The sequence below is a fragment of the Dipodomys spectabilis genome, unplaced genomic scaffold (genome assembly GCF_019054845.1).
Source record: "Dipodomys spectabilis isolate Male_0828 unplaced genomic scaffold, ASM1905484v1 ptg000119l, whole genome shotgun sequence".
NCBI lineage: Eukaryota > Metazoa > Chordata > Mammalia > Rodentia > Heteromyidae > Dipodomys > Dipodomys spectabilis.
The window spans coordinates 574,759-587,398 of NW_024870796.1; the positions used below are offsets into that span (position 1 = coordinate 574,759).

The 12,640-nt window shown below is 49.5% G+C and overlaps 1 protein-coding gene across 3 annotated transcripts in view; it reads left to right on the forward strand.

Moving 5' to 3' along the window:
• Positions 1–6,839, forward strand: part of Rasgef1c (RasGEF domain family member 1C) — a 36,088-nt gene extending 29,249 nt beyond the window's left edge. For all 3 annotated transcript variants that reach the window (XM_042688895.1, XM_042688894.1, XM_042688896.1), the window contains exons 7-14: positions 719–808; positions 1,749–1,851; positions 2,335–2,414; positions 2,495–2,590; positions 3,049–3,144; positions 3,863–3,986; positions 5,431–5,503; positions 6,005–6,839. In XM_042688895.1, the coding sequence (XP_042544829.1) occupies positions 719–808; positions 1,749–1,851; positions 2,335–2,414; positions 2,495–2,590; positions 3,049–3,144; positions 3,863–3,986; positions 5,431–5,503; positions 6,005–6,029 (687 nt within the window). In that variant the 3' untranslated portion in view covers positions 6,030–6,839. The remainder of the gene's footprint in view (positions 1–718; positions 809–1,748; positions 1,852–2,334; positions 2,415–2,494; positions 2,591–3,048; positions 3,145–3,862; positions 3,987–5,430; positions 5,504–6,004) is intronic.
• The last annotated feature ends 5,801 nt before the right edge of the window (positions 6,840–12,640 follow it).

Genomic DNA, 12,640 nt, shown 5'->3' on the forward strand with positions numbered 1-12,640 from the left:
GAAACCGAGGAGCCCCTTTCTGTACACTTTCACAACTAATTGTAAAAGACACACAAGCTGTGAGATTATAACTAAAATTCAGTGTGTAAGAAAATTCACCAAAATTCTATGGATATGCTTACCGCTTTCACTGCAACCTTACTTTTTTTTTTTTTTCTTTCAGTCATGGGGCTTGAACTCTAGGCCTGGGTCTTGAGCTTTTTTGCTCAAGGCTAGCACTCTACCACTTTGAACCACAGCACCGCTTCCATTTTTCTGGTGGTAATTGGAGATAAGAGTCTCATAAAGTTTCCTGCCTGGGCTGGCTTAGAATCATGATCCTCAGATCTCAGCCTCCTGAGTAGCTAGGATTACAGGAGTGAGCCACCGGTGCCCAGCTCTTATGTATTTGTTATTAAGCTTATTTAGTGCTAGGTATAAAACCTTGAACCCCCTTACTTGCTAAGTATAAGCATTCATTCCATCACTGCACTACATCTCCCTTCCCACCCCACCCCACTTCCCGTAGTAGTACGGATTGAATCCATGAGCCACCTCCACACTCCTACACCTTTAAATGTATAGGGAAAACAAGGCCAGAAAGAGACACAACAAAAACCACTGGTGTTTCCTGGCAGTTAAGTTTTCACCTTGCTCCGGTTGTCTAATGATCATGAACTGACTTTCTGTTCTAAGGTTTTACTGACCAACGCGGCATGTGCTCCCATGTCTTTTCCAGCCTTGTTTCAGTGACAGAACCAACAACCTGGAGGCTTACGTGAAGTGGTTCAACCGACTGTGCTACCTTGTGGCCACTGAGATCTGCATGGTGAGCACAAAGCCAGAGAGGGCAGGACCTGACATAGCCAAGGGACAGCTGGGGCTGGAGAGGCCCCCACCGTGCAAACTGGAAGGACATCTTGAGCCCCAGTCATCTCTGGGGGCTTGGCTGGCAACCGCCCCGCCCAGGAGACGGGTTCAGCCTTCTCTTGAAGTGACATGTACCTTGTAGGCAGAGCGTTAAGGGTGGATCAGCAGCCAGCTGTCCACTGTTGCTGTTTGCCTCGACCCTGAGCAGCTCCCCTGTCCTGGGCAGCCTGGCCTAACAGCTGGGTGGTTTGTCTCACTTAGTCTTACTCAGAATTTTAGAAGAGGAGGCAATCTAACCTTTACAAGTTGGGATGTTGCGCTTTAAAGGTTCAGGTCAAGGTCAGGCGCCAGTGGCTCACGCCTATCATTCCAGCTACTCAGGAGGCTGAGATCTGAGGATTGAGAAATTCGTTTGAAAGTGTTTTGGTTTTTTTTGGTTGTTGTGTTGTTTTGTCAGTTGTGGGGCTTGAACTCTGGGTCTGGGCGCTGTCCCTCTGCTCTTCAGCTCAAGATGAGTGCTCTACCACGTGAGCCACAGTGCCACTTCTGGTTTTCAGGTGGTTTATTGGAGATAAGAGTCTCAGGGACTTTCCTGCCTGGGCTGGCTTTGAATGGTAATCCTCAGATCTCAGCCTCCTGAGTAGCTAGGATTATAGGCATGAGCCACTGGTACCCAGCCCAAGAGATTCTTAATATCTAATTAACCAGCAAAAAAAAAAACTAGAAAGGGAGGCATGGCTAAAGTGGTAGAGAGCCAGTCTTTGGTGAAAAGCTTGAGTTCAAGACTGAGTACGGGCACAAAAAATAAAATAAAAGAGGGCTGAGTTTGGTGAACAGAGGGTCTGAGCAAGGCCGGGGAGGAACGTGTCATTGCTGATGCTGTGGTACCCTATCCCCAGCCTGCCAAGAAAAAGCAGAGGGCTCAAGTGATTGAGTTCTTCATCGATGTGGCCCGAGAGTGCTTCAACATTGGCAACTTCAACTCCTTGATGGCCATTATCTGTGAGTGAGGACGCCCAGAGGTTGAAGCAGACACTTCTGGGGAGATGGGGTACAAGCCCTACTTCTGAGCAGTGGGTGGGTGTAAGATGGGTAGTCTGCAGCCACGTCCCTTAAAGAGACAAGCTTAGTCCTCAGGGCTTTTGTGGAAGGCCTGGCCTTGTGCTTCCAGATCAGAGATGATGAGGACCCCAAAACAGTCACGGGTCATGGCGGGGGGGGGGGGGGGGGGGGAGGGCGGAGAGAGGGGTGTTTGTGTAGTGGAGACAGACAATGAGGGTCCCCCACACATCAGCTGGGCCTATTGGTGCAATCCACCAGTGCCCACCCACCCAACTGGTAGTCCAAGGCCACTGCAGACATCTGGGCTGTCTTGGTGAGGGGAGGGAGGGGCACTGCAGCTATACCTGAACTTGGCACCAGGGGGAGCAAGCAGGACTGTCCAGGCTGGAAGAGCCCTTCCAAGCCCGGCCTTCCCCCTTCCAGCCGGAATGAACATGAGCCCTGTCTCCAGACTGAAGAAGACTTGGGCCAAAGTGAAGACAGCCAAGTTTTTCATCCTGGAGGTAAACAAGGTTGGCTCAGCTCAGGGGTGTCCGCTGCCCACCAGACCCAGCTGCCCAATTCCTTCCTGTCTTCCCTCCAGCACCAGATGGACCCGACAGGAAACTTCTGTAACTACAGGACAGCCCTGCGAGGGGCAGCCCATCGCTTCCTGACCGCCCACAGCAGCCGGGAGAAGGTAAGCAAGAGGCCCCCTGGGACCAGAGGTTTATCCAGCCTCCAGAGCTGCTCCCTGCTCCACCCAGAGCAGGTGTAGGTGGGCTACACCCTGGGCAGCAGTCAGCCTCTGTCTCTCTGACCAACACCTGAGATGATGACCGTGATGTTTCTGCCTTACCACAGGCCCAAAGCTGCAGAGTCAGCTGACTACAAACTGAAAGCTCTGAAACTCTAAGCCAAAGTGAACTGTTCCTCCTTTCACAATGTTCCTCTTGAGTGTTTTGACACAGTGGCAGATAGCTGGTTCACAGGGCCTTACCACGAGGTCCTGAGACCAGCCACCCTTGACCAGGAAGGACCTCTTACCCTCTTTATCCCGGGATGCATCAGAGAGAGGCCCCTGGGGCAGGGGCCCACTGGCAAGGCTGCTGCAGGGCTCCAGGCCACCTGAGGTCTGACTTCCCTTCTCCCCTCCAGATCGTCATCCCCTTCTTCAGCCTGCTCATCAAAGACATCTACTTCCTGAACGAGGGCTGCGCCAACCGCCTTCCCAATGGGCATGTCAACTTTGAGGTAGGGGTCAGGGGTACGGGGTGGCGGGGAGGGGGGCGGGGAGAGGGAGAGGGGGGCTCCACCCAGATTAGGCAGGCTGTCGAGTCTTCTACCCCGATATCATCAGCCAGAGCGCGAGATGGAGGCTGGTACATGTATCCCTGTGTGCTCTGGGTGCCAGCCTGGTGAAGCAGAATCATTTTGGACCCATGAGGCGCACCAGGCCCGTAAGACCTTTCAGACAACTGGCAAGGTGCTCCGACAGGGGATGCACAGACACACACACAGGGCATGGGCACCAGAGCAGGGCCCAAGGGAGGAGGGGCATGTGACCCCTCCCCCAGGCAGAGTGAGCGCCCCCCGCTAGGGCTCCTGCAGAAGATCAAGGGGGGTACCCCCCAATCAATCTCACAGCCCCTGAGTCCCTGAGCTCCTCAAAATCAACACCACACCCATCTGCTCTGTGTCCCGACCCCCAGCCCGGGCTCACCCCACACCCATGTGTTGGAGTGGCTCACGGGCCAAGTACCAGAAACAGACAGTGACCAAGTCGAAGCCCTGGATGGATGGCCGTCCTCAGTACGGTCAGTCTCAGAGGCACACTGTCCCACGGTTCTCCTCGAACCCTTGACATCACCACGGGGGACGAGACAGGCTTTGCCAGGGTCCCCTGCTCAACCCCTGGGGCCTCCGGCCACTGGGGCTACCTCCGTTTTCTGTCTCTGTGTGATCCTGGCAGAAGTTCCTGGAACTGGCCAAACAAGTTGGAGAGTTCATCACGTGGAAACAAGTGGACTGTCCTTTTGAGAAAGACCCCAGCATCACCCACTACCTGTATACTGCCCCCATCTTCAGTGAGGACGGTAAGCTGATCCCGCTGGAACTCTGGCGGTGTCTGGGTGCCTCTTAGTCACTATTTAGGGGGCTTCTGCTCTGAGCAGAGATGTGCTATAGCCCCCCCTTGACAGCCCCAGAGAAGGCTCCAGTACCCTGGCTGGCCAGCTACTAGTCCAGGAGCACAGAGCGGCAGAGGAGCGGGGCACGGGGACCCCAAGGACCCCCAGAGCCAGGCTTCCTCCTGGACTAACATTTTGGACATTGTGCAGTGGAAATCAGAACTGTCCAGCATTCCTACCCTATTTGTATCATCAGCCAGTCGAGAGTGAGGACAGACACAAGCACTGGGCTAACAACTGTGGGTTTCTCTGTGGCACATGTGCACTTGTGTGTGTGTGTGTGTGTGCACGCGCGCACGTGTGCACACGCACACACGTGCACGTACGTGTAATCTACTGCCATGATGGAAGCTTCTTGCCTCCGCAGTGCTCACATTGTCCTGTGCAGTAAATAAGCATTCCCGTCTGATCCTTCATCAGATACAAACTTGCTTGTAAAGTTGCTAAGAGGGCAGACCCTAGGATTCCCCCCTTTGACGGCAGTGTGCCCTCATGGGGAGCTGCTCTTCCCTGGAAGGTCCCTTGCTCAGCAAGCAGGGCTCCTGGCTTATCACACAGCAAGCGAGTCGTGAAAGGACCTCCAGCTATGCCTGGGGAACGTATACTGCCCCACCCTCCAAGACAATTAGGAATGACTGTCTCTGTGTGTGTGTGTGTGTGTGTGTGTGTGTGTGTGTGTGTGTGTGTGTGTGTGTGTGTATACACATGCATGCCAGTATTGGGGCTTGAACTCAAGGCCTCTTCCTCTCTCTTGGCTTTATCACTCCAGGCTGGTGAGCTTACCACGTGAGCCAAAACTCCACTTCTAGAGTTTGTTTGCTGGTTAATTGGAGATAAGATTTCTTGGATTTCTCTGCCCCAGTTGGCTTTCCATCTTGATCCTTCAGTCTCAGCCTCCTGGTTAGCTAGGATTACAGGCATGTGGCACTAGTGCCTGAGAAGAAGGATTTTTTTTTTTAAATGATTTTGTCTTTAGATACTCTGAACTACTGTACAGTACTCCTGGCTGAGCTCACTCAATCCCTGTGGGTCAAACATGCCAACTCGAGTAATTCTCGGTGTGGCCCTGGGAAGCGGGTTCTTTTACTACTCCACTTTACAGGTGCACCGAAGGTAAGCCTTCCCTAAGAAGGCTTGTTGAGGGGTTTTATAATTGGCTACTACTCGGGGAAACTGAGGGAGAAGGTTTCCAGGTTCTCTGTGAAGCTGTTTCTCAGCTTCCTGTGAAAACAATCATCTCCAAACAAAACATTCAATCCAAAATCAAAAAGCAGCTCAGGGTTCTAGGTGTGGGACAGGCAAGCCATCATGTCAATCCCAAGGGATTCATTTTGCTTCTTTTCCTATCTAGGTCTTTATTTGGCTTCCTATGAAAGTGAGAGCCCAGAAAACCAAACAGAAAAAGAGAGGTGGAAATCTCTAAGGTGAGGTTACCTTGTCAGGATGGGACTCGGAAAGGGGGCGGGTGGAGGGGAGAGGATCAGAACTGTGGGGCATGAAGACAGGGCTGAGAGGGTTTCATGACACCCTGTCATCTGCTTCCTGGGGGCACAGCCAGCCCACGGGGAGGGACAGGGCAGAAGTGAAGGGCTGGAGTAGGGAAAGGAGGCTGATCCATGACCCCTCATGACTGGTGGCTGCCCCTATGGATGGTCAAGACATAGTTCTTAGGTCCAGAAGCTCCCGGCCCATATTTGTGTGACAGAAAACAGCACACGTGCCGTCTCCTGCTTGTCTGGCATGTTAACACAGCTGGACGGAGGCTGGCAATGATTAGAAGCGGTGGGCTGAGATCTAAGCCCATAGAGTCTGCCAGGCACCCCTGGGGTCACCTCGTCCCCCTTGCTGAGCAGGTGGCCAGGGCCAGGAGCAGCCTAACTGCAGAGCAGGGGCTCTCACCACTCGCCCCGTGTTTCCACCTGCAGGTCGTCTATTCTGGGAAAGACCTGAGAAGCCCTGGACCTGAAGGAGGAGGAAGAGGTGGAGTGAGCAAAGGCCCCCTCCCCCAGCCCCGCTTCAGGTGGCCCAGTGGGGCAGAGGCAGAGGCAGTGGCCTCACTACTTTGCTAACCGAGACACCCCCCAGGTGGCCTGGCATCTGCCACAAATGGCTACGTGACACAGGAAACCTTTTGTGGGCCCTCAGCCCTGGCAGACACTCCAGACGTGTGGATGGCACCTGCCTTGGGGACATGTGCCTTCAGGACCATGGGGGTCAGGTTGCTGGTCAGTCTGTCTGTCCTGGGCAAAGACACGGCACTACCCCCCCCCTCCCCAGAGGGTCAGACAACTGCAATCTCACGATCTTGCTGGGTGACCTGTGCCTTGGAGGCCAATGCCGTAGTTGGTTATCATCAGGTGGCTTGGGAACTTTGTCAACCACAGTGGGCATTGCCACATGGTGTAAGATGCTCCTGCGCCAGCTCAGAGCCTGCCAGCAGCTGCACTTGTTCTGTTGATGGACGCCTCCCCTGGCCCTCCCAGTGGGCTCGTTTCTGCAGCCCTGATCTCCCTCACTTTCTGGTTCCTGCTGGTATCAGGACCCAGCCAATGACACAGGTCCTCGGGACAAACTGGAATCCTGAAGTTCCACAGCGTGTACATTACAATCCACCGGCCCTCACCTCTGAAGTGTTCCATAGCGCCTCCGGATACAACCACCCAGGCTTCCAATGTGGGAATGTCCATTGGGGGAGGGGGTGTCGGGGACACACAACCGCCAAACCGTAGCAGGGTGTTTGCATTAAAATTACAAATAGGTGATTACTGTGGTGTGGCTATTTGACCCTTAACCATTTATCTAACCATGGTATTTGCACGCTGTGTGAAGGCTCCGCCTTGCATCACTGCCTGACAGAAATCGATTAGAAACAACCCAAGTGTCCATCAACAGGAGCTTACTTAAATGAGTGGCCACAGGGCCCTACCTGCGCTGCTGTAATGAAGAGGCCTTGTGATACCCATCAGCAAAGGTACCTGTGATTCCATGGCATCCCGCCAAGTCTGTGCCCCACCAGCATGTTCGAGAATCCCCCAGCAGTCCTGTTCCTGCAGCAAGATGCCCACCACTAACATGAGGAAACGAATCAGGAAAGGTGACAGAGAGAGAGAATGATAGGTGAGGAGGTCTTGGGGCCACCACTGGGGCGCAGAGCAGCGTAAGGAAGAAGCTCGGGCTGAGTTCATTGGCTGGTCAGGCCCGCCTGTAACTACAGAGCACCTCTAGGGAGGAGGAGTGAAGAAGGAAAAGCCTGGCACTCACGCCTGTAATCCTAGCTACTCCCGAGGCCGAGGCCTGGGGGATGAAAGTTCAAAGCCAGCCGGGACAGAAAAGTCTGAAAGATTCCATCGCCAGCAAAATGCACGACGGGAGGCATGGCTCAGGTGGTCAATGAACTAGAAAAACAAGCAAAGGCCAAGTTCAGCACTTGCCTAGCAAGGGCCCTGCCCTAGTTTTATCCACAGCACTGCCAAGATATATACATACGATTATCTGCGTACATACACATACACAGTGTTATATGTTTATATAATGATCCTGATTAGTGAGAGTTTTGTAGCTCCCTGGTGTTACTGTCAGAGGCTGAATGAGGCTGTACGACACCACCAGGGGGCGCCTTCTCTCCATCGACCCCTTCTCAGCCCAGGTACCTATCTGGAGTGGGATTCAGGCTCCTGGGCCCCTTGTTGAGCCTCTCCTCCTCTTGGATGTACCCCTGACCCTTCCACTGCCAGAGCGTCCCTCTCCTCCACCCATCAGATGGTCACCAACCAACCTGTGTCCAATTCTCCCACAAGATATCCTGGCATCTCTTCCCTCCTTAGCATCCTGCCTCCCTCTGCAAGATCTGACCTCAGTCTTGCCCAGCTCAGACCTCTGGCCTCCTGATTTAGGGACAGGCCTCAAAGCAAGAGGCTGATGACATTCACCCTTTCCTCCAGCCAGAGTTGGGCCGACTGGGTATGCTGGAGATGAAGCTGCCCGCATGCTCACACCAGGAGGGGATAAAGGCCAGGGCATCTCAATCACCAAGTGCAAAACTATAAGGTGCCAGCACTTCAGGCATCAAGATTAGCAATTGTATAATGCAGTATTTTGTAAAAAAAAAAAAAAAAAAAGTTAATGCAAAAATAATCCATGAACAAAATATCAACCTTTTTTTTTATCAGTATAGTAAGTGTCTGTTTCAGGACTGGGAAGGTAGAGTGCTTGCCTTGCATGAGGCCCTGGGTTCGATTCCTCAGCACCACGTAAGCAGAAAAAGCTGGAAGTGGCACTGTGGCTCAAGTGGTAGAGCGCTAGCCTTGAGCTGAAGAGCTGAGGGACAGTGCCCAGGACCAGAGTTCAGGCCCCACAACCTACAAAACAAAAACAAAAAACAAACCTGTCTGTTTCATAACTTACATTTATAGTGCAAATGACTTGAAAGCCTCTGTTTCCTTGACCCCCTGAACACTCTGGTTTGTTTTTCTATTCTTTTTCTTTATTTTAAGCAAAAGGTTAAAAACAGACAGCTGCTAAATTTAAAAGAGAGAGGAGATAAAACATACATATTCTTTTGTATCAAAAGGTATAGTAACACCAAAGTTTATTTCTGTTTCCTTTTGCATTAAAATGAGGACAGTATAATGTCTCAGATGGAGAGAGGCTTGATTTCTGTTATTAATCACATTTAATTGGTTTTAATTGACTTGTACAAGTCAAAAAGAAGATGGAAGGGCTGGGAACAGCTCAGCGCCCGACATGCACAAGTTCTGCATCACTAAACAAAGCAAAAAGATGAAAGGAACAGAAAATGGGAGGAGGAGAATAAAGAGAAAGAGATGGAAAAGAGGGAATGAGGAGGAAAGGAAAAGGAAAAAGTAGAATGGAGGAGGAAGAAGAGGTGAAGGGGAAAGGAAGACTAGAAGAAAGGGAGAAGAAGAGGGAAAGACTGGAGAGTTTATTCCAGAAATAATTCTAAAAATAAAGATATAATAATGAAGAGATCAATGCAATACCAGGATATTGTTCTAAATCTGTATGAACCCAGTAACAGCACTTCAAATTATATAAATCAAAAGTTGACAGAATCAAAAAGAAAACTCCATAACTATAGAGATATTAAAATTCTTATTAATATTCTTCTTTTAATAGTCAATGATAAATGTGTATGGGAGCTTGCCAAAAATAGTTGTTTATTGTTTGTATATGTGTGTATATATGTGTTTGTATATGTGTGTGTTGGTCGTGGAGCTTGGACTCAGGGCCTGGGCATTGTCCCTGAGCTTTTTTTTTTTTTGGTCATGGGGCGTGAACTCTGGGCCTGGGCACTGTCCCTCAGCTCTTCAGCTCAAGGCTAGCACCCTACCACATGAACCACAACACCACTTCTGGTTTTTCTGAGTGTTTTGTTGGAGATAAGAGTCTCACGGACTTTTGTGCCCAGGCTGGCTTTGAACCGCAATCCTCAGATCTCAGCCTTCTGAGTAGCTAGGATTACCACCAGCATCTAGCTGTCCCTGAGTTTTTTGTTCAAGGCTAGCGCTCTCCCACTTTGAACCACAGTGACACTTCTGGCTTTCTGGTGGTTCACTGGAGATAGTTTCATAGACTTTCCTGCCCAGGCTGGCTTCAAACCATGATCTGCAGATCCCAGCCTCCTGAGTAGCTAGAATTACAGGCGTGAGCCACTGGCTGGTGCCTGGCTCCAAGGATACTATTCAGGCAACTTACTCTGTTTTCAAGTTTGTAGAGAAATTATTAGTATCTGTCAGCTAGATTGCCATGACAAAATACCACCAACTGGATGGCTTAAACACCAACAACAAATTTTTTCTCACAGTTCTCGGGGCTGGGAAGTTCAAGGTCAAGATGCCAAATGAACCCTGATTATGGTGAGTGCTCTCTCTCATTCTCTTCTTGGGTTTCAGATGTGCATTCTTGGTATCTCTCAGATAAGGGTCCCACTTTTATTGTCTGGTGCCAACTCCTAAGAGCCCTATCTCTAGTACCATCATATTAGGGACTGGGACTCCCAACGTATCAACTGGAGGTCAACCTTCTGTCCGTAACAGCATGCCATCATGCTATGACTGTGGAGATAAAAGTGTCTATTTCCTCTTGACCCAGCCATCCTGCTCTCAACCAGTGTAAAAGTTGGGAGAGGCTAAAATATGTCCCCTGAAGATTCAGGTTGGGATTCTTACCAATGTGTCCCCCAGGATCTCAGAATGTGTCTGGGTTGGAGATAAAGTCATTAAGTGGGTCAGGTCGAATGAGATCAATAAAGTGAGCTCTGGTCTAGTATGGATAGTTGTTCTAAGAAGAGGAAATTGGAACACAGACACCCACCAAGGGAAGACCATGGGAGGACACAGATTAAAGATGGCCCTGATCAGCAAGCCAGAGAGAATGGCTTTAGAATGAAATCTGGTGACACCTTGTTCTTGGAAGTCTAGCTCCCAGAATTGTGAGAAAATAAATTTAAGTTACCTAGTCAGTGGTATCCGTTACAGCAGCCCCAGTGGGGGGGAAAAAAATCACAGCAGCACGCAGGCAACATTCCACGTTTCCTAATTCCACAACTCAGTGTGGCATCGTTTATGATGGAAAAGGATGGGCAACGGTCCAAGCACTCATCTAGAGGGCACAGATTCAATTAACTAGACTCTGCATACGTGCTTGAATTCTGTGCAGCTGTGTGGATGGTGGAGGAAAGCAAAAAAAAAAAAAAAGATGTTCAAAAAGGTGATGTTAACTATTGAACTATAAAAACAATAAAACCAGGTGCTGGTGGCTCACACCTGTAATCCTAGCTACTCAGGAGGCTGAGAGTTGAGGATTGAGGTTAGACGCCAGTCTGGGCAAGAATCTCTGTGAGACATCTCCAGTTAAACACCAAAAAGGTGGAAGTGGAGATGTGGTTCAAGTGATCCTTGAGCAAAAAAGCTCAGGGACAGCACCCAGGCCCTAAGTTCAAGCCTCAGAACTGGCCCTCCCCAAAAAGGGGGGAGATTTTGAATGCATAATCATCTTTTTCCAAAAAAATAAAGCAAATGAACACACACAAAAGCCAGTGAAAATGCTTAAGTGTCTAGTGGAGAGACTAGATTTCGTCTCTGAATCATGAGTGTATTCTGTATGAATGTCTCCAGTGTGGGTACACATTTGGTCCCCAGTTGAGGATGGCTGAACTTAAATTTATGATGGTGCAAAGGTACTATGCATTCAGTAGAAACCATACTTGTAATTTTGGATTTTGATTTTTTTACCAGGTTGTAACTACAGCCATACAATGAGATACTCTACAGTGCACTGTGGTGCTAAGTGTGAGAAACTTCCCATCACCATGAAAAAATACATAAGACAAGCAACTTGAAGGAGGGAAGATTTATTATGGCTCACAGTGTCAGAGATTTCAGTCATGGTTGCTTGGTTCTGTGTTTCTGGGCCTCTGGAGAGCCAGAACATCATGGCAGAAGGTCATAATGAGAGAGAGTTGCTTACCTCATGATGGCCAAGAAGCAGAAAACAGAAAGAACCAACAACAAGATGTATCCTTCAAAGGCATGGTCCCATTTTCCCCAACCATACCTTACTTTATAATTTCCATTACCTCCCAATAATACCATCAGACTGTGAAACTACCAAAGGATTGATCCATTCGTGAAATCAGAGTCTTCAGGATTCACTCACTGCTCAAAGCCCTACCTTTGTGCATTGCCTTGGGTTCAAGCCTTCAACATGAACTCTTGTAGGGAGGGGGTGTTGAACACTTTCTATCCAAACTATTACACAAAGCAAGGTTAATCAGGAAGTTAACATAGAGTAACTCCATGGAAGTTAACATGGAATAACTCCATGTTAACTTGAAGAGTATCTGTATCTTGCACTGATGTCACCCTGTGAATGAATATTTCCTGTACAGAAGCACCCTTTGTGAGCATACCCCATGTCATTTTCTGTCATGTGGATATAGCCCATGAAAATATATTACTTTGTGGGTCTGGTTTGCAAGGTCTCAAAGCCAGCAAGACTTTGGGTTGGTGGTAAAACTCAGTAGTAGAGTGCTTGTCTAGCATGTGCAAGGCCCTGGATTCCATACCTAGCATGAGAGAGAAAAGAGAGGAGATAGAAGAGAGGAAGAGAGTGCCGAGAGGGAGAGGAAGAAGGAGAGAGAGAGAGAGAGAGAGAGAGAGAGAGAGAGAGAGAGAGAGAGAATCATCTACAAAAAGGGAAAAACCTTACCAAAACTGACAAGAAGAAATTTTAAAAAACCTGATTAAATCTGAAATCTACAAGTGATTAAACCATTGTTTGGTCTGTTTTATGAAGGGAAAAGGCATATCTTCATAGACTTCATTGGCCAGGACTTTTGGTTGTGAACTTCATGAAAACTGTCCCTGGCAAGATGGCTGTCTTTGGCTCAAGAGACTGGAAAGCCAGTTTAGTAGTGGCTCAGACTCACTAATACCTGAAACATTGTCAGAAACAACTCTCTTTTTCCTACTGGCCTGGCTCCTTCCCTGAGTCTGCCAGCCCTTCTCTTCAGGGATTCCAGGAAGGATCTTGGAACATAC